The sequence below is a fragment of the Pomacea canaliculata genome, linkage group LG12 (assembly GCF_003073045.1).
Source record: "Pomacea canaliculata isolate SZHN2017 linkage group LG12, ASM307304v1, whole genome shotgun sequence".
Lineage (NCBI taxonomy): Eukaryota > Metazoa > Mollusca > Gastropoda > Architaenioglossa > Ampullariidae > Pomacea > Pomacea canaliculata.
The window spans coordinates 22649530-22671501 of record NC_037601.1 but is presented as its reverse complement, the minus strand read 5'-3'; the positions used below and the strand labels follow the sequence as shown (position 1 = coordinate 22671501).

General features: G+C 46.9%; 1 protein-coding gene across 1 annotated transcript in view; it reads left to right on the top strand.

Moving 5' to 3' along the window:
• Window positions 1-21972, top strand: part of LOC112576597 (inositol 1,4,5-trisphosphate receptor type 2-like) — a 141807-nt gene that overhangs the window by 47524 nt on the left and 72311 nt on the right. The window contains 1 exon segment of the mRNA XM_025259175.1: window positions 13844-13953. Coding sequence (XP_025114960.1) covers window positions 13844-13953 — 110 coding nt within the window.

Genomic DNA, 21972 nt, shown 5'->3' with positions numbered 1-21972 from the left:
ACACACAGTGAACATCGGGTCCACATGTCCTGATATTTCAGACTCACATAGACTGGTACAGCAGGTCTCCGTGTATCGAGTGGAGGGAGAAGAGTTTGCTAGTCGGAGGACCAACTAGTGACCGAAGTTGGGGTAACAGTAACCACGGGGTTACGGCACCTAACCCTGGAGGCAGGAGGATGGCAGCCGCCATGTTGGAACCGTCTTAACTCGCGGACTTCATTTTCAACGCTCCCCCGAAATTGTTTTCGTTTTAAGCTCGCAAATAATAGGGGGGGGGGGGGGGCAGATCCATACCCTCCCCCAATCTTTCACACACACTTTCTTATTTTCTCATTCTCTCTCTCACGCACACACGCACACACGCACAGCTTTAAAAAAAACAAAGCGAGGACGAGGGTGTTGGCAGAGGAACAGAAGACAACACGCTACACGTAGCGGAAAAAGAAGAGAAATTGGGAATAGGTAATGAGAAAAAAATCCACAACAGACCGAGAAATGGAAGAGTGGAGGTCTACAGTTTGTACCTACCTGCTATTTTTATACAACCTACTGACAACTGACTGACTAGAACCACACCAACGAGAGTTCTGTACAATGTAGGTGTGTAAAGTAGGTGTGTACTGTGTACTGATGTACAAACCTTCACTGAGACCAACAAGACACTGACGGCTGGAAAGATGGAGTATTGCAGATGAATGCTGTCGTCGCTTCAAGAGCTCCACTCATTATCTTGCCTGGGAATGTGCATCCACGTGTTTGTGTAGATAGAAGTGTGTGAGTGTCTCTGTGTGAGTGTGTGTGTGTTTTTATGTGTGAGAGTGTGTGAAGGCCAGGTTTCCCTCCATGTGTTTCTCGTTGTGAATTCCATTTTTGAGTTGAGTGGCTCACTGCAACTGTAGCTCACCCACTCCTCCACTCGGGTACCTCCCTTCACTCCTCCGTTCTGCGACACAAACAGTGGACTACAGCGGCGCCACCAGTCCAATGTAGGTTAAAGAAACAAAAAATCCGTTTGCTGCTCGTGTGCAGGTCTACCCCACCTCCTGCCTCCCACCCAAAGTCTTTGCTGTCGTTATTCCGTCCTTCTGTCTGCTGTGAGTTCTGTCTGTCTGTCTGTCTGTCTGTCTGCCTGCATGTCGACTGGTTTATTGTGGAGTTAACATCCTCCGTCGTCCTCGTCTCCGGTGTCTCCTGTCGTCGGTGGGAATGGGGTTAAGTGAGGGCGCAGACCTCAGGTCAGAGGGTGGAAGCCCATGAACATGCTCCGCGCACCCCAGCGTGTGAACAGCGCGTGAACAGCGCTCACTGGCCGCAGTGTCGCCACCTAGCGTGCAGTCAACAGATGTTTCCTCTCGGCAAAAACGCAGGAGCTGGGGCAGTGCACGTGAAGCCCTCCAAATGGAGGGAGAGACGGAGACCGCCAGGCTCGCCATCCATGAAACAGTAGCTGAACACGTGTCTGCATTCCTCCTACAAACTCAAAACTTTCTTCCTCCTCCATTCCACCTAATTATAGCTTCTCTAAACACGGTATTTCACACTTGTTTGCGTCTCTCCCTCCAGAGTTGCTGCTCCTTTTTTATTTGTTGTTTTGAGTTCTATCTGCTCACTTCTGGAGCTGTGTGCTTCCTTCAGGCTGGGATGGCGAGTTTACAATTAAAAGGAGAGAAAAAACTGTTGACTTCAAAACGCAGTTGAAATGAGGTTCTGGCGGGTGTAACACTAGCAACACACCCGCCCACTAGAGGGCGTATGCTGCCTCGTGCATTACTTTCATTTTACATTCAATATTTATTTGCGGTTGTGATCACCCATAAGCGGCAACTGCCGGGGCTGGCAATTAATCAGCACTAAGATGAGTTTCATGTCGGTTTTGTCTCCGGCCTGTGGAAGCCACGTGAGCAGCAGCCTCTGTGTAACAGCCACGGCACGTGAGTCCCGTCCACCCTCTGCCACCAGGACTAAGTGGTTAGAAAACAACTATCCATCACTAATGATATGGCGATGATCAATAACAATGACGATCCCTTCAAAGACTTCTGCGACAACGATGAGATTAAATGTTGTAGTGTGTGTACTCCACGTTTCGTCTGTTGGCGCGCGTGCGTGCGTGAGGTCAAAGCAGACTTGCCGACAATTAGTTTATATCGGTTTTCACATCAGTAAGATATCGTAGCTTCAATACAAATATTTTGAAATAGTCATAAACATCAGACATTGTCAGTCGTCACAGTCTGCACAATGTAAAGGCAATGCCAGTGTCACGAGCTTGCAGTATGGACACTTCCCATGTCCCCCCGCGTCCCTCCCTACACAGATGGAGAGACAATCAGTCCGAGTATGAGTAGTTGCTTCATCTTGTCATGAATTAGTGTGCTTCCACCTTCAACCTTTGAACCCAGTGTCATCGCACGCTGGCTTGCATGTCGTCGTCTAGCGCTGCTCGGCCTCAGTCACGTGACACACGGAGGTGACTGTCCCTGCTCTGTGCTTGCACTCCTCCCTGTGCCGCCATCATTGGTCAGACCTGCATGAGTCTGAGGGAGGTGCGGGGGAGGGTCGCAGTCTATCGTCAGATCCTGGTGGAGCCAGCACAGAGTGACACAGCACACGGGTGGATGATCCCCATGTTTGTCAGTTGGTTCATGGCACTTGATACCCGACATCCACTCCAGCGCAAACCTTGGTGTTGACCTCCGGGGGATCGCTTGCCGAGACTCGTGCAGACCAACGACAGCAGCACAACTCTACCCGAGCCAGGCACCTACAGTAAGCGAATCGTGACATGAGTCCGGGTGTCGCATGCCTCACACATACAAGACAAGGTGGAGGTGATACATGAAAGGGTGGCCACGCAAGACTGGTGCCGGGTATCGAAGCAAGAACACACATTAAATGTTATTATCGACATTCTGCATAACCTGGGTTTTCTGGGCAATAAAAAGGCTTGAAAAAAATTATTTAAAAATCGGAATAAATAATTACTGGAATAATGAATGACAGTCACATATGTTGTCAGGTGCACCTTTTGCTCAGGTGAGCTCTGACAATGAAAGCGCATTCCTCATCCGGATGCTGATGGACCTCTAGTTCCTACATCAGTTCTGTTGCCGAGAGTTTGCCGCGGACTGATGTTTGCCCTCTCTGGCTACAAGCTATCGTCTCCTTGGTCCTCGCTCATGCCCAGTCATCTACTGTTTCATTTCTAATGAAATCTCGGCGTTGTCGTCAATTGAGGTCGTGCTTGGGAAAGGATAAATCTGCTGGCGGCGGCGTTTTCACCGGAACCGAACAAACAGATCAATGGCCTCCCCCCTCCCTTGGCCAGCCAATTGCCGCCCCCCTGCTACGTCCTCCGTAGACCGTAGACACGTGACCAAAGGCCGTTCACACTCGGCCGCAGCGGCCGCACGCGTGCTATCGACGGATTGCTGCGCGCCGCTGACCTCTGCCCTTCACATCGCCTTCTCCATCGTGATGCAACTGTCCACCACAAGGCTGAGAAGTTTTCCTAACTAAACATGAGAGTAGTTTAACATCTGCTTGGTCTCGTAAAGTGGTCTTCAAAATAATTTTTCAAGTTTTTGATTGCTGGTGTTATTTTGAAAATTAACATCAACGGCGCGCGGCGCTTCGTCAGCGGTAAAGGAGAGAAAGAAAGGTAAACGAAAGGGAAAGAAAACGACGCAAATACCTTGTCTATAAATAAATACTGGAATCTCCCGTGACGTAGAGATATTTATCATAGCAGTAATAGTTTGTGTGGAACACGCCTCTCCTTACACTGTCAGCTCCAAGGGCAGCACAATGACAACATGTGAAACAATGAAAAGTGAATAAACTCGTTTGTGAAGCACGGATGCGGGGCACGCGGGGGAGAGAAATAAAAGAGAACGTGAGAAGGAAAGGGTGTGTGTCTGTGTGTGTTTCTGTCTCTATGTGTGCGTGTGTGTCTGTGTGTGTGTTGGGAGGAGGGGTCGCCCACTAAGTATCAGACATACTGACGAAGCCTCTAGCAGTGTGATGCCCCGGCAGCTGGTGTCCTCAGCTCCCGGCAATTGTCACCAACAATGTCAAACTTGAACTTTAACCTCCTTCCTCGTCACACTCTCGTTATTAAATACCAGCGCCAGGGTTAGCAAGGTCCGGTATTCAAACAAACTAGAGGATGCTCCTAACAGGTATGAAATTAAATGTCTGATTACTGTCAGTCAAGCTGTTCTTTAGTACCTTTCCTCAGTCGTCAATAGTCGATGTGCTTGTCAAAAGAGTCTTTGCCCTCCTCATCGTAAAGAGACTCAGCGGGAGAAGGAAGAAGTCGGCGACTTGTGACTTGCAAGGACAGAAGGTATTCAGATGGGACCATTCAAGCTTGAGTTGCTTTTTTCACAGTCCACGGTTTCAGAATATAATTCAGATGTGTACTCCATGAAAGCAGTGACTGTCGTCGGATGAGGACATTGCAAAAGTACAGTTAAATTCAACGGACTGTGTGTTGCTAGCCGAAGAAGGAAAACAAGTCCATGATTCACATTTAAACCACAATTTGTAGGCACGACATTATAAGAAGTTAAGAAATCCGTAGTAAACTTCAAATGTTACATCCCACACTCGGTGTGGACGAAGCAGCTGTGACACACACACACAAACACAGATGACCAAAGTCCAAATGAACTCAATCTTGTGTTTCTGTGGCGAGTGTCCTCCCCCGGGCAACAGGAGCCCACGCCACCGAGGGACACCATCATCAGCTGTACGCACTGAGTGGCACCAGACACGACACAAACACACTCAGACCTCAAGCTGAGTGACACAACAAGACGACAGGCGACACAAACAGTTGGCCTCTACCTGGCTAGACAAGACACACCTGTTGGTTCACTCCTGCCTATTGTCCAACCTGTCAACCTTGGCAAGGTAATACATGGCCAGCGTGTCATTCGGTGTGTATAAACATCTGTGCTACAAGTGTTATTTGTGAGCTGCCTTGCATACAAATGTGTGTATACATACAAAACACTCAATCTACCTTGACATTTACAAGCTTATTGACGTATAAATCATCTGTAACAACAACAAACAGTATCACTCGACATTCCCACACCCACCATGACCCACACATGCAGACATAAACACTGGTGGCTAACATAGTCCTGTCAGTTTACTTGTAAAACTCAGCGAGGCGAAGAAAGCGAGAGAGAGAGAATAAATAAACGAACAAACAAAGCTTTTGACTCAGTTTTTTTGAGAAAAGCTTTGTGTGGTTCTCAAATAACAGGTTTAGAGAGGAAACGCCATCATGGAGTGAAGTAGTGTGTAAACTGACTCTTGTATGGCCAGAGTTTAAAGCAGGAACATCTGTAGTCTTTTTTTAACTTTTGTCTTATTTAGTAAGAAATGTGATAAAAATACAGAACACACACACACTCCGTGGTATTGAGATCGCAAAATCATTTTTTGAGCTCGTATTGTCATGGCAACCGCACGTGAAACTCAAAATTTTCTCTTTTTCATAGCAACAAAATTTACATTTTAGTGAATAATAACAAAAATTTTGAAATTAGGGAAAGTCCAAGACAGGGTAGACAGAACGTACACGGGTACATGATGGGGTAGACACTGCGGGTCTCGGTGGCTACCCGGGGTGAGTGTTGTGGTGGCTGACAGGACAGTCAGTGCCAGGCAGGCTGGCAGTGTGCATCTTGCAAACTTGTTAACAAACTGTTTGAGAGACAGATGTAGTCTGTGATGATGTACGTGGCTGAATCATGGAGTACTGTTGGTGACCTTTAGACACAAACGGTTCCCCTTTTTTGCTTTAAAATCCTCCTTCCTCCATCCTCACCCGTCATACACCGGCTTGTGAGACACTCCATTGGGATATATTTGTCGAGAGTATTACATTCTCGATTCATGCTTAACACTCTCCACATAACAGCTCCCCCTGTAATACTGAGAGAGAGAAGGAGGGGACGGGGGAGATTGTCGCGCCCTTTCTTGTCACAACAGGGGCCCCTGTCTGGAACTGTGTTATGTGTGAGACAGGCATGCCTGCTCCACCTGACAACCTGTTGTTTCGGTGCTTCTCGTGGTGTTTGTTCACCTAGCAACTGGCTGACACAAGTGGTGACACACATCCTCAAGTTGAAGAAAGAAACTGTGGCAGCTGATGGCGAGGCACGCATGACGGAAGCAGTTGAGAGAGAGGTCGCCATGTTAGTCTGGGGGTCAAAGGTGAGTGCAACGTTCGGGGGAGTACAGGTCAGGTCAGGGCTTTCTGAGGTCGGGTGGGATCAGGTCTGGCTGAGGCAAAACAAACGGTTGAGCCAGAAACAGTCTGTGTGGCTGCTGTAGACAGTCTACGAGACATGCGCCGCACTGGATGCTGGGAAACCGTCACGTGACCAGCGCTTCCTGTGTTGCGATTGTGTTGCACGCGATGATGGAGACAGCAGTCAGCTGCACACTCAACATGTCTCCATCTTAAACACCGAGACACACACATTCCTTCACACATCTCCGCACACAAACAAAATGACATACGTGTAGACGAACATGTGAACATATCTCGGTAGTGTTCATGTTCATGTTCACATCTACTTGCATGCAACAGTTCCTTTGAATAACCTTCATCAATAAATAAATCAAGTCTCCACCGACTGCCTCGCTCTCTCCATCACACACGGAGGCGATGTGGAGGCTGGCCACATCACAGCCACACGCCGCCACTCCATCACAGGCTGACGTCACATCCGAGGGCGTGTTGCTCACCACCACCAGCAGCATCACCACCACCAGCAGCAGCATCACCACCACCACCACCTCCAAGACAAAACTTGATCAGCGGGAGTCGACACGCACTCGCCTCACAAATCCCTCGCCCATCAAGCGAAACAGTTGCCCAGCTCCCACTCATCCAGCCCTCAGCTTCTTCATTCTTCATTCGTCTTTCGGTCGCTTAGGTTGGGCGGAAGGAGGGAGGAGGGATGTTGGGGGACGGGGATGGTGGTGGTTGTGGTGAAAGGTAGCAGGAAGCTGACAGTAATTGAGAACAGAAATGCCGGAACACAGAGCGCCTTACCGTTAATTTTAAAGAATGAACATCAGCTTTCTACAGTCTTCCAACCGCGGCTGCTGCTGACCTCGGCGTGGAAACTGAAGGGAGGAAGAGAGGTCTGGGCGGGGCTTTCAAAAGTTGCAGTCGTTGTCAGCCCGAGATGAGAGTCAACGATTGTTTCCCCTGCAAGTGGCTGGCGGCAGCTAACGAACAGCAGTGATGGTGGTGGTGGTGGTGGTGGTGGTGGTGGTGGTGGTGGTGGTGATGCTGGTGGTGTCGGGGGGAGGGTGAGTAGTTGCTTCCTCATTCACCGTGAGTGTAATTTGTCTCTCGCTCACCGTTGAGTGTAATTTGTCTCTCGTGCACCAGAAGTCATGCTACTTTCCTCTTCCTTCCTCGCACAGGAAACTCAGAGGGAGGGGTGCTAGGGAGGGTGTAGACGGCGGAGTAAGGTGGTTGCTGGGGAGGATGGGCGGAGGGTCTGTGTGGTTCCCTTCCCCTCAGCCCTCTCCGTCTTCATTTCACCACTCCTCCTCGACTATCAGGAGGGGGATTTCCCTTTTTTTTTTAAAGGAAAGGGCAGAAAGTGTAAGCTGGGTTGGCGGGTAAAAAGATTTCAATGACTTGCTGGCCTCCTTGTCGACTGGTTCGTCATTCAGCCTCAGCCGGCGAGCGAGCTCCGAGCCATGTGACGCCCGGGAGGTTGTGTCGCACCCAGACTGCACTGGAGGTAGAAGCTTGTGAAGTGGGGTGCAGTCGCCACCCTGTGTGACTGTGGTCTGTGTCCCCCGTGTGTCAGCAACAACAATATGGAATAAACTAACTTCAGTCTGTCATCGCATCTGTGTCGGAACTTTCTTCTATCGTCGTGTGTGAAGGATCCGTGTGTCGCGAGGTCCCCCCAACCACGGGAAGTGGGGTCGGGGGTCATGAAGGCAAACTTGACCCTCCAGGGGCAACTTTGGAATGCTATGCTGAGCACGTGAAGAGGAGGGGCCAGGGTTGTGGTAAGGCGCCTCCGAGCTTTTTTCTCTCTGAACCTGTCGGAATGTCCTCACTTGTCCTGTCACATCACACAGGGTGCGCGGGTATCCTCCTGTACACAGGTGGCGGGTACACAGCAATATGTCAGCCAGGTAGTTTGCTGAAATAAGTTCTCCCTCTCAGGAGATATAATTAAGAGGCGGTTTTAATGTAGCTCGTTACAAATGAAGTCGGACGAGGACGAGTGAAAGATTACCGATTGTTTGCTTTTTAAAATTGTGTAAGCACAGTATGAAACTGTCCGACATTACTTATCATTCTAATAACACATTCAGTCAGTACAAAAGTAAGAACAAGAATAGACGAGGTCGTTAAAAAAGGAGAGAGTGAAGAGAAGATAGAGCTAGGGAGGACATGATGGACATCTCAGCTTCCACTATTTGTGTTTGTGTTAATAGTTGAGTGTGTGGCTTCCACAGTGAGTCACAGGTCTGACATTTACTTTAATATACTGTGATATGTTTGTGTGTTGTATCTCTAGCTCACTGTCCTCGGACAAACATTATCATACTACTGATTGTGACTATTGGCAGGCGGCACATTGTTGTTACAAATATTTCTCTTGTTTATGCAGCCTTGTGTTGCTAGGTGGTCACTTCATCCTGTGGGATGTTAGATATTACACAAATAATTATTTACATAAATACACTGTTAGTGGCTCTCACATCTGACTGGCAGTACGTCTCCTCACCGAAGTTCTTTTTTACCTTTGCTTCTAAAAAACAAGCAAACAAAGAAAATGAAGAAAATACATTGAAGTGTGTGATAGAAAGATGCTTGCCTTGTCTCACTGCGCGTGTGTCAAATCATAGACAGAAGTGGACTCGGGTATAGTACTCATTTGTATTTAATTAACTTACACAGTAGTGAGTTGAGTACAGTACTCATTTATTTCAAATTAAATCACACAGTAGTGGAGCTGAGTCCAGTCCTGGTCTCTAACCACCTGCGCGTCTCTCAAAGCTCGGTTGCCCGAGTCGCGTTCCACCCGAGACGGGAAGATAACGAGCCACCCAGCGGCCAACAGCAAAGTGTAGCGCCGAGGGCTTGTAAGTCACTGATAGGGAATCCAGCTCTGCAATTATATACAGACTTACGGCAGGGAAAGCTTGAAAGGTAAGTGGTTGACATGTTAGCGGAATGCAGTGGCCCTCCGGGACATTTTGATGGCAAGTGGTCGCGAGACAAGGTGGGTGAGACCTGTGTGTGTCACCTGAGCTGATCCTCCCACCTGTCGTCTGGCTGGACGAGTTGCTTGATGTAGACTGTAGAGGACGGGAGCTGCACAACTTTTTGTGGGTTTGGGTTTTTTTTTGGCCTGACAGGCGGTAGGTAAGAGGAGGGGGAGGCTTAGAGAAGTGAAAGGTGGATGGGAGGAATTGTTGATCAAGCTAAACTTGTTGAGACCGGATTCGTGGTTGTCGTTGACTTCGCGAAGTACACAGTCCATCAGGTGACCCACCAGACACAATGGGCGCACACAGACTTTGTGTCAGTGAGAGGGTGTAAACAACAATCCGATTTTTCAGCTCAGCAGGATATGCGACCCGACAGTGAAAGTAGTATACATGTACTAGCGCCAGGTGACAGATATACCTGATCCAGATTACAAAACTGATACAAACTTTCTGTTTCGGCAAAACAAGCCTGAAGAACAAGGCACTGAGCGGGTGTGACTGGGGTGGGGCGTTCTCTAAAATATAGGTTTTCTCAGGGTTTCTCTAAAATAAAAAAATGTCCTTCAGAGACAGTGAACGTGGGACGTGTGGAGGTTTACCTGACTGTGTCCACACATCAACATGTCCCACACAACCCTGTCTACCCCTCGCCTTCCATGTATGAACGTTTTTCAATGTCTGAGCCACGGAAGGACCGACAACTAACCACTCCCCCTGTGTGCGCGAGGAAATCCACGGCAACCTGTCGGGTAGACAAAACACCAATCCACCCTGGAAACCCCGCCAACGTGTGAGGGCAGCAAGTGCATGAAGAAGCGGCCACAGCTTTGTTATTTTGTAACTGAAAGATAAACATCGCAGGGCTCTCTGGGGCATCTTATACAACATCCTTCTATAGAAAACAGATGCGAGTTGATTCATGCTATTGTACAGATGTCAGAGACAGAGGGACCCCATAGCGGCCAGGTAGTATAGTATATCCATGCCGGAGGACATGAAGACCTGCAGGAACATGACAGTCTGTGTATCTTTACTGTCATAACTGAAAAAACACAAAATTATCTTGAATGTCCGTCCAGTGGTGAGATGTGTAGTTGTCTGGCTGACCACACTAAACATCTCGGGGCAGGGGATCAGTGGAGGTCTCAGACACCCTCAGGGGCTGAGTGTTCAGCAGATGTTGAAGGTTTACACTGTCTGACACACGGGGGCAGCACGAGTTTATTTTACGAGTGGCAAACTATGAGAGGCGGGCACAGGAGTGTTACTGCGGCAAGAAACACAAGTTGCTAGAAGTCTCGCCATCAACATGAAGGACAGTTTATTTTCTGTGACAAATGTTCACCCAGCTGTGCTTTGTCCCGGTGCTACACCTGTAATCCCGAGTGTTACCTGTCTGCCAGGACCTCAGTGATTTGCTTTTACTGCGTGAAATATGTGGTCACGTGGTTCTTGTCCTCAGAGTTAGTCTTGCCCTCGCTTATTGTTGTGTTAGATATAGGCTCAGACAGGCTGCTAAACTAGTTTTCATGTTTACATTTCATGTTTACTGAAGACAACCTCAAAGTAACGCTGATATTTTTGTTTGGTCTTTGCCTCAGACAGGTATTGTGGTCTGCGCTGTACATGAAATATTAATAGACCACCATGCTTTGAAACACAATTTTCTGGAATAAAGATACATGGTTAATTAAAAGACTAAGCTATTTGTTGATTCCAGCTAGGCAGGGTTAATAGCAGGTTACTAGCAGAGGACTTCAGTAAGAAGTACGACAGTCACTTTAACACTCTCGTGTAACCTCCCTTCACTCTGGGAGGACCCTCCAAGTGCTGCTTGTTGGCCCTGTCACGGACTGGTATTGTTTGTACACAAGATAAAGTACTTGTACACAAGCTAACCACTCAGGTACGACAGCTCAGTCGTGTGTGGGACAACAACATTCCTCCCTCCGTCTCCTTTTTGTGGCAGAAGGCATTTCAAGCGCCGCGTGTCTCCCGACATTGTCCTTTAAATATCAGAGTTCAGGGGTCAGGGGCTGCTGCTGTCACAAACTGTCACAAGTTTGTCTGGCGGGGGATGCATCAAGTAGATGTTTGTCCCACAGCTGCACTCACAGCAGACTCCGACCTGCCATGTTTTTGTAACGGATGTCAGTTTTTATTTAATCGCGAGATGACTTGATTACAGTCATTGTGTGCTTTACAATACTCAAATTGGACAGCATTTATTCGCCATTGAGTTGTTATATGTTCATCTGCCACATCGGTGATAACCATGCAGCCACTTTCCGGTTTTGCTGTTGTTGGACGTGTGAAGTATCTAACCACTTTGCTACTTTTGTTAAAGAACAAACAACACAAACACACAAACACGCAAACATAAGCTGAACATATTTTGGTTTGAAAGATAACATTAAACTTTTAAAAATGTTTGTTTAAAGAAAACAACCATTGACTAACAGTACCAGTATTTACCCAGGGTATTCGTCTATCAAGTTTGAAGCTCTACATGTGTCATTGAACTATATTTATATATTGAACTATATTTATATATTGAACTATATTTAGCTGTGTTCATGAACTCTCATAAAGATGGTAAGCACCTTGTAAACACAGTCTATGTGTCAGTGTGTTTGTACGTGTGTGGGAGGGAGAAGGTTTGAGAGCGGGTATCAGAAACATCCAACACAGTCTCAACTGGGGCGGAAATAGAATATCCAGCTGCACGTGTCGTGTGACGTAATATTGACGTCAGCGTTGTCCAACTCTCGGCCGTAACACTACACCTGACGAGCCCAGCGATCGCTCATAACCGCCGCTCCCCCCTACACATGCTCTCCATCCATCTGTCCTCCATACCTTGCACACCACGTGATCGTTTGTCAACGTGAAGGTATTCAGAAGGGGGTAGGAACCTCCGGGGTGCGGGCGGGTGGATGGGGGGGGGGGCAGGAAAATGAGAAAGGGAGGGGGGGGGCCGGAAGTGTAATTGTGTGAGAGCAGAGCGCAGCTGCGGAACGTGAAAGTAGCAGAGTTAATGCTCATGAAATAATTTTGTCATCGATTTGTTTTTCACCCACTTCGTTATGTCGATCGTCGCTGCGCTTGTCACGTGATCACGGCCTGGGCAATGCGCGCAGGGTCCAGCGGAAATGAGGCTCCCTTGTTTTAAGTCGCGTGCAGCGGGACTAGTGCGCGCGGCACAATAACAATCAAAACTGGTTTTTATTTGATTTCTTGTGGCCCTGTAGTCGCCTAATCACTCGGTGTAGCTGTAAAGCTCTGATAGCCTCGCAAGATGCGTGTGATCACAGAACTGCTACTGAAAGGCGAGCAGCAGCAAACAACAGTTCTAAACGATAGGAGGTATAAAAGTATGGCAAGAACGACTGCTAATGCAACAGATTGTAGTTTATTGTAAGAACTCACTTCTGTGCTTCACGCGCCTTTGTAAGTCTCTCTGTCAACTGTAAAGGTCGTGAACTTTGGGAGGGTCAGCGAGTACTTGCAGTAGTTGTTAGAAATAAATGTAACACATAAACTTGTTACAGTCCTTGCACTATTCACTTTCTTCTTATTTTAATAAACCGGAAATAACTGAGTACAGTTGTTTTTAATGTGACCTCGCTTAGCAACCGTCCAGAAGGGAGGTCATCGGGTGCCGCCAACCTTCCTCCTCATGGCGATACAAAGCTTCTTTGTTGTTGGTGTTGTTGTTTTAAATATAAAATATATCATACATGCCGTGTTATGTTCTCCTCATTGTACGATTTCCCCTCAGAGGTCAAGAAACAATTTATTTTGACTTCTTGTCTACGACATCCACATACCTGTAGCGGATACAGTTTTCAATGAACCGAGTTTCTTACCTGAGCAAGTCTTGGGTCTGAATAGCAGGACAGCGGTAGGGAAGAACACGGATGAGTTGCGAGGGTGTGTGTACGGTGATCTGAATGGCTAACCCACCCGACAATTAGCTAAAGTGTCTTCTCGTTTTATAAGTTAGTGCACGCGTTACCATGACAACACAGGCTTTAGCAGCCCACCCCAGGTAGCCAACAGGTGGCAGTGAATGAAGCGCACCTCGTGTGGGACGATGGTGGATATTTTCTGTTGATCTGTTTGTGGGTGTTTGTGTTTGTGTTTTGTGTTTTGTGTTTTGTGTTCTGTGTTTTTGTGTTTAGTGTTTGTGTTTTGTGTTTTCCTGTCCATGTGTCGTCCATTTGTTCAGTCTGTAAGAACACTGTCAGTCACGATGCTTCTGTTTCTCTCTCTTTCTGTATGACTTCACTCACTGTCTTTTTTTCTCACTAGCAAGAACCTACAAGCATGTTTTCAGTTTATGACTTCTCAACTAATCCACACAGGAACACATCAAAACATATAAACATGTACTTACAACGATCAGAAGTAAAAAATGAAACATAAAAATTTATTATGAGGGAAAGATGTAGAATGTAGTATTTCTTATGTACAAACAAATAATAAGCTGTGTTGTAGTGTTCACACGAGGTCACACGAGGTCACACTAAGTCACACTTGTCTGTTCACGTGTTTACAGCTAAACGGCTTCAGCCGGAGCTCTGGCATGGGAGAATACCTGTGTATCGGTGATTACCTGTGTCTGTACTGCGAGGAGACAGAAGGATTCGTGTACAGCCATCAGTCAAGGTAAGCCATCTTGTTTCTCGTGTGTTCCTTAGTTTAGTCACGTGCTGCACTCTGCTGGTGTCACTGTCACTGTCTCTGGTGTTGCTGTCACTGGTGTCACTGTCACTGGTGTCACTGTCACTGGTGTGCTAATTGCTCTTGCATCGCAGTAAGCATTGGCAAATAATTTTGATGTTTTGTTGTTGCTCATGCTGGTGGTGGTGGTGATGGTGGTGGTCTGGTTGTGGCGGACGCTCTGTAACCATTGTATCTTCTGTTGTGTGATGGCTGCGTGTGTCCGTGTGTATAACAGTTGTAAGAAGCTGGCTGCGGTAAACAGTTTACAGAATTGTTTATTTTATGACACTGTAGTTAAATCGTCGTTTATCGGGTCACCATTATAGAGAATTATCATCTCCACATCGCTGGGATCGTCACCGTTCGACATTGCCTCAGTTTCCTGATGCTGCAGCCCTTCTCTCTTCATCTACTTGGTTGTTTTTAATGACTTGGGGTGAGCTGGGTACAAAATACTGATGTTTTCTAGTCTGGGGAGCTGCGCCCTTCCGTTCTCTAGACACGTGACCTACAAAACATTGCCGAGCACAGAGATTACAGGTGATCACAGGTAAAACTAATGAACATACAGTCCTAGTGTCCCACAGACTGTACCCATGGCAACATGTGGGTACATCTCAGCATAAATGTGTAATATAAATATAGCAACATAAGTGTGTGCGTGTACAAGCCTGGTGTCTGTGTTTGTGTGCAAGGTGTGTGTGTAGGCGTGTTATCTCCACACAGGAGTGTTACTACCTTTGGACAATAGTCTTTTGTAGAGAGCCTCACCCTGTCCTCACCCTGTCCTCACCCTGCTAGGTCTTTAAAGTCAGGCAGAGTGAGTTTCGTTTGACTTTCTTATCTGTTACATTGTGGAGGGCAATGAAATCCATCAACACAGTGTCGGCCAGAAAGTGAAGGAAGGTGACTGTGAAGGAGGAAGTAAAAGAGAGGAAGCACAAAGAAGTCTACCTTGCTTTGCTGAACAACAGAAGGATTGTCAAAGCAAATAAAACTTTCAAGCAACGGGAATGTTCCTCAAGTACAAGAGTTTCCTGTCCAGGCTTTGGTCGAGGTGGACCCCGGACATCATTCAGTGTGTAATGATGATGTCAGGGGGACTATAGTGGGAAGGTAGACACAGCCGCCTCCTCCAGACTTGAGTCACTCATGTTGTGTGACATGAGCAAACTGTTGACTCGTGAGCTTCACTGCCACTACTACCGTGAGGCTTGTGCCTGATACACCTGTACTTTACAGAGTATCACCTGGTACACCTGTACTTTACAGAGTATCACCTGGTACACCTGTACTTTACAGAGTATCACCTGGTACACCTGTACTTTAGAGATTATCACCTGATACACCTGTACTTTACAGAGTATCACCTGGTACACCTGTACTTTACAGAGTATCACCTGGTACACCTGTACTTTACAGAGTATCACATGGTACACCTGTACTTTAGAGAGCATCACACTGTTGAACTAAAAGCATCTGCCACTTCCCTCAGACACAGAGTGCAGTCACGTGTCACACATCAGGTTAGAAACGTTGGCTGGAGGGGCGAGGAGGTGTTCTGTATCTCTTTACACTGATGATGACTGTCAGCCCACGTTGATAGCTAGTTTGTAGCATTCAGTTGTTGACAAACAAGCTAGCAAGCATTTAGTCGTGCTCCAGACCCCGACAATGTTTTTGTGCCTGTATCCTCCACTCAACAGCTTCTCGTTCTGTTCGCATTTTCTTTTTCTCAAGACCAGTCTCACTTCCTCCTTCCGTGTGTTTTGGGGGAGAAGCCGAGGGCCGTGTGTCTGCTGATAGTTGAGCGTTTGACTGTCCACGTGACTTATTGATGACCTCCGCCCTCAAGCGGGATGACAACAAGGACTGTCATCTTGACGGACAGTTACCTAATTGTAATGAGTACAATGTTAAATGACAAGTGTCGATAGTACAGACACATCCATCAACATGAGGAGGATGTAGAGTGTAGACGACGAGAGTCAGCATTGGTTAAAAGTGTTTTAAGTGAGTTTAGAGAAGATTTATCTTCATTTCCTTTCTCCCAATCGTGTCTTTGGGTGAGGCATGGTTAATTGAAACTAATGGCCGTGTTACTGATGTTCCCGCACGTGGAGGTTATGGTGGGAGGAGGTGTAGGGGAAGGGGGATAGCAGGAACATTGCAGGTAGCCGCGTGTTTGGAGTGGTTGCCACTCAGCCACATGTTGACGACAAACAATTTACTCGACACTAGCCAGCCTCGGGTGGAGAGAAGTGGTACCAAGGGAGGAGATGTTTCCTCATGCTTCCATCACTTGTTTGGGTAATACTGCCTCCTTCTCTCTCTCCTGACATCGCCGGTGAGCGGCACGTGGAGTCAGGTGTGTACACATTTACAAAGGGCAGTAATCATGCGCGGCGAGCAAACAAAAATGCCAGCGAGTGAGAGTGAACATCAGGTATTATCTTCGGGTATATTTAGCTGACATGTAACCCGGCGTGAGATGCCGAGATACGGGTACATCCTAATGATTTATTTAGAAGACATGCGAGTGCATTGCTGTCAGCCTAATGTATTCTCAGATGTTGAGACTAATCAAAGTCAACTGCAGTCACTTGGTGGTGGTGTGTACATCTACAACTCTACTACCGCCATTATTGTATACAGTGATAGGTGTGTACATCTACAACTCTACTACGCCATTATACTGTATACAGTGACAGGTGTGTACACATACAGCTCCATTACCGCCATTACTGTATACAGTGATAGGTGTACTAAAGTTCACACTTCTCTCTCTCTCACACACACACAGAGTAAGAGAGAGAGACAAAGGAGGGATACAAAAGTTCAAAACAACCACCTTTGACATCAACTGTGCTTCATGCTTCTGGCACGCGCAAAGGACTGTGGGAAGTGATTACCCACCTGACTCGCGAACTGAGCTAATGTCGAGCTGACAAGAACACAAAGCAACCCTCAGCATCACACTGCCTGCACTTGCTTGCCTCCCCCACCTGCACCTACGTGGACAGTGTTGTTGTTGTTGACAGAAGTAGGAGCTGAGTGTAGAGACTTGTTGGTGAGAGGATGTGAGAGGATGCGCACAGCTCTCCTCACCTGCGCAATTCATGTGCGCAGTTGTCTTGCGGCGCTTAATGCGGATTAATTGCGCGATTAAACCCTCGTCTAAAGATGCCAAGAGGCTGGTGGGATCAAAAGAGAAGCGCCCTCTGGCGCCAGGTTTGTTCCCCCGGTGCATATCAACAAGTGGTTTTCCTTAAATATTGCAAGTGTGGTTGATTATTTGATGTTCGTCAGGGAAGCTTATCAAGAATGGCATTTGCTTCAGATCTTGAGACTGAGAAGAAAACGCTCGTGCAAGCTAACTTAATGCAACACTGTGACACCTGGGAGAAAAACAATTATTAGACTAACCACTTTCCCAACAAAATAACAAAATAACAAAATAACTAAAGCTGTAAAACGCCAGTTTGTTTTCTCAGCTTTCGCTCCCTTCTGAAGAGCAATCAACAGTTTTTGTAACTTGTCCATGTTGGTCTTTGTAGCACTTGATACATGTGTGTGCGAGTCTTGAGTAAATAAGCTGTGAGCAAACATCTGTGTGTTTATTTCTTTCTTTTTTCCTTCATCACTCCTACCTTTTATTTCTTGTTAAGCTTTTCTCCCAATCAGTCTTTCTTACTTTCTTTCGTTTTTTTTATCAGACCAGTTGAAAAGTCCGCCTGATGAAAACAAAGGACAGCCATCCTTAGGTGTGTTTGGCATTGATTGTTAGTGTGGGAATGTGGGGACAGTGGACTGTGATGTGGGAATGTGGGGACAAGGACTGTGGTGTGGGAATGTGGGGACAGTGGATTGTGATGTGGGAATGTGGGGACAGTGGACTGTGATGTGGGAATGTGGGACAGTGGATTGTGATGTGGGAATGTGGGGACAGTGGACTGTGATGTGGGAATGTGGGACAGTGGACTGTGATGTGGGAATGTGGGGACAGTGGACTGTGATGTGGGAATGTGGGGACAGTGGACTGTGATGTGGGAATGTGGGGACAGTGGACTGTGATGGGGGAATGTGAGACAGTCGACTGTGATGTGGGAATGTGGGGACAGTGGATTGTGATGTGGGGAATGTGAGACAGTGGACTGTGATGTGGGAATTAAAGGTCAATTTACTTTGAGTTAGATGGGTTTTTTCCATTCGGACATAATTTTATGTGTATATACTTTTTGTTGGTGACACTACAATAGGAGCGTGGTGGGTACAGTGTCCTGCGAGATCGTGCCCGTGAAGAATAAAGTTGAAACATTTTAAACTGAAAGTGTGTTTGTAAACTTGGTTGCACCCCATGATGATGTCTGAGAGGAAATTGCAGAAAGACAATCGTCGCCGGTCGTCAGGTGTGGAGCAGACACAAGCCTGATGGCGGACACCAGGCAACAGTCTCTGTCTGAACTCTTGTTGAAAAGCAGCTGAACAATGAGTCACCTGAGTGCGTCCCCTCAACCATTCTGATTATTATGTTTATATTTAAATGTTAGTGCTTATTACAGTTAGCTTCACTTAGCATAGAAAGGTTGTAACGGAAAATTCTTTTGAAAAGCATTCCATGTAAACAGCATCTTAGTCTGACCTCACCATCTTCCTTACGAATGTGAGCTTGTAATTGTTGTTCCTGATATTTTTCTTTCTTGACTGCGATCTCCACAATTGTGATTAGCAAAGCAATGGCAGGACCTGCAACAACTGAGGGTCAGGGTCCCCTGAGTGTTTCCTCCCTGGTGTGGGATGCTCGAGTTGCAGAGTTGTGCCGGAGGTGAGAGAATGGTGCTGGCAGATAAGACTGGCGGAGCTCCTGGACATGGAACTCGGTCTGCTCGGTGTGTATGGAGAGGACCCTGGAGAGTGGTGTGGAAAGCTGTCGAGAGCCAGAGCTGCATGAAGTTTAATTTCATCAGCATGGATTGTCTTGTTTACCGCTGTGTGAGATTTCTAGATGCCAGAGTTGGACACGGAGAAGCCGCGGTGCCAATGCTATCAGTGTTGTAGTATCTGTAACATCTGTAACATTGTGGCTTTGATGTCTTGTGATTAGCATATCATCACATGATGCGGGCTCTGCGCATGCACGCTCTAGTGACAGTGGGAGGCAGGGAGCTCGGAAGCCCAAGTTCAGGTCTGGATGTGTGTCTGTGGCTAATCCACACCAGAGCAGGGGCTAACCTCGTTACAGCTTTCACATCATCGACTTTCGGCAAAAATATGTCGATAGATGTGTAGCCGAGTCGCCAGCCAATCAGTGCTGCGGCCCTCACACACCTGTGTACACTCGTGACGTCAGCACCCAAAATCATTGTCCGTTAGACAGATGGTAGTTGTGGGTTGTCTCAATCCTCTACAGTCTTCTACCCTGAAAATTCTGAATGTAAGAAATGTTCTCTCGGTTCCATCTCCCCTCCAAGCTCTGGTCCATGTCGGAGGCAGACATTGTAAAGACCAAACAAGCTTGTCGTCGTCTTTATCACACGATAATAAAGGGATTCAACAAGAAGTCACAGATAGCAATCAGTCTCAGGACAGGAACACTAAGTGTTATTTGACTAACGAGTGGAGCCTGTCTACAGGGTCCTGTAGATAAACATGGAAGCAGATTACATCGACTGTAACAAATGTATTTTGTCGACGAGAAGGCCGACAGTTCAACCCCATTTGTTTTCCTGTCGTCTTCGTTATTTTCGAATGTTTTCACTTGGCCGGAGATGTGTAATGTATATTCCACTTGATGGTGCTCGGGTAGATACATCTGAAGTCTATCAGGGTATCTCCTCCTCCCTGACAGACTGAGAGTTATGACCGTTGCTCTCCAATACGTCTGCCGCCCAACTGCTTCCGATGTTTGCAGCAACAAAATATGTGAAAACATGTTTGCTATTTACAAAACTGGGCTGTCAGATATTTTTGTAAGATAAGACTAACAGGTGTTGGTGCGTTTTTTGTCGGTTAGATGTGAAGCATAATTCTGACAAAAAGGCAATTTCTGGGGAGGTATGGATGCTGGTGTAGTCATGACCGTTTGGTCGTGGGACAGAAGGAGGCAAAATAAATAAATAAATAAAAATAAAAATAAAAAATGGGGAAGAAGGAAAAGAGGAAGTATTTAATTTGTTTCCTTGTGTCTGTGTAGGAGAGGTTTGGTAGGAAGCTTTCATGGTTTGTAATTGAACACTTCCAGAGATAGACAGAATACCTTTCAATACATTTGTGCACAGTCCCCTCTCTCAACTCATCATTTCATAAACATTTTTTCTCAACAACCTCCTATCTCTACTCGTACTCTTGGGATCACTGCAATTGCTCACCTCTCTCGCCATTTCTCCATTCAAGCGTTTCCTGGTCACGTGACAGATGACGGGAAGCTTTGTGTACTGACCGGCCTGATGAGAATACTGATGATGATACTGATGATGATGCTGCCAAGTTGTTTATCTGGCGGCTGAATGAAGTGCTTGTCTGCTTTTCGCTTACCAGTCCCTTGTCCAGACGCCGGCCCCTCTCCTGTGTGGGAAGGTCCGTGTGAAGGTTTGAATTGCGGGCAAACAGGGAGAATGGCCTTGCTGTGTTGAAGCTCTCCACAACCATTCATCTGCCTCTGGCACAACTGTGAGCCGTCAGGCGAGGAATTTCAACTTTCACAGACATTACTCTTACATTAAGATAAATACTACCGCAGATGAATGTGGATATTTCTTGGCTTGTCTGCTTTTGTTGATGCCCACAACTTTCCCCACATTTGTGTAAACCGCACTTGCGGCCATCGATTAAACACAGAAATAATTCTTTCATTTCCTCCACGACGGTTGGTGCCAAGCGTGGGCGGTGTACCTCCACATTACCTCCACTGGAATACCTCCACATTACCCCCACTGGAATACCTCCACATTACCTCCACACTCAAAGGACGGCAAAGCAAACGCCATCATAAATAAAAGGAAAGTTCTGAAGGAGAAAACTTGACTAAAGGATGAAGAGGGACTGAAGTTGTAGGAACTGAATGCAGGCACGTGAGGCTGGAATGGAACCTGCCTGCATCACGTGCTCTCTCTCTCTCTAGAGGTGCATCCGAGGGACTCTCCTACCCTCTCTGTTGTCTCTGAGTATCCACCAAACCCTCTATACTGGAAGAAGAGTGATCACTGCTTAGTAGCCTGTCGCAAAGACCTGTTGTCGAACATCTTAGTTTTGTTATTGAAAGAAATAAACCCGTGATGTCTTTGAACTTTGGTCTAATTCTTACACTTCTACCACAGAAATATACGAGAACCAATGGGTCACCTGAGAATGTAGAGCTGTGTGTGTTTATGTATGTGTATGTATATTATATTTATATGTATGGCATTAGGTCCAAGTCAGCACATTGCCGTGATAACAGGTCACGTGCGAAAGATGCTTGCTCATCACAGATCCACCTAGATGACCTTGCGATGCTTGTGTTGTACTTGTTCTGGACTGACAACATGCTGAGTTGTGTATCATTAGACCACTGGCTCTGGCAGTCGTGCTTTTGACGAGGGAAGAGCCGGTGAGCATGGCACAACTGTCATCTATAGGTCACATTCACAAAGTTCACGGAAATGAGGATAGGCGGAGTCCTGCGTTCAAGAACAACATGGAAGGCGTGAAGGGAGGTCGGTGGTATTTTCCACGAACCTTTCTGTCCACCGTGGCTTTGTCAGTCGTCATAATGAAATCCTGACTTCTGTGCTGCCGCAACTACTCCACAGATTCTCCTCTCAGATGTGTCCCACGGGCAGAAGACTAGTTCACACAGCAAGCACTCCGCACACGGCTAACAGTTCCATTGTCAGGTCTGCGCGCAGTTAAAAGACAACTCAGGCAACAGAGTTAACTCCCTTAGCGACACTGGCGCGAATTACGAAATGGACTACAGTGACG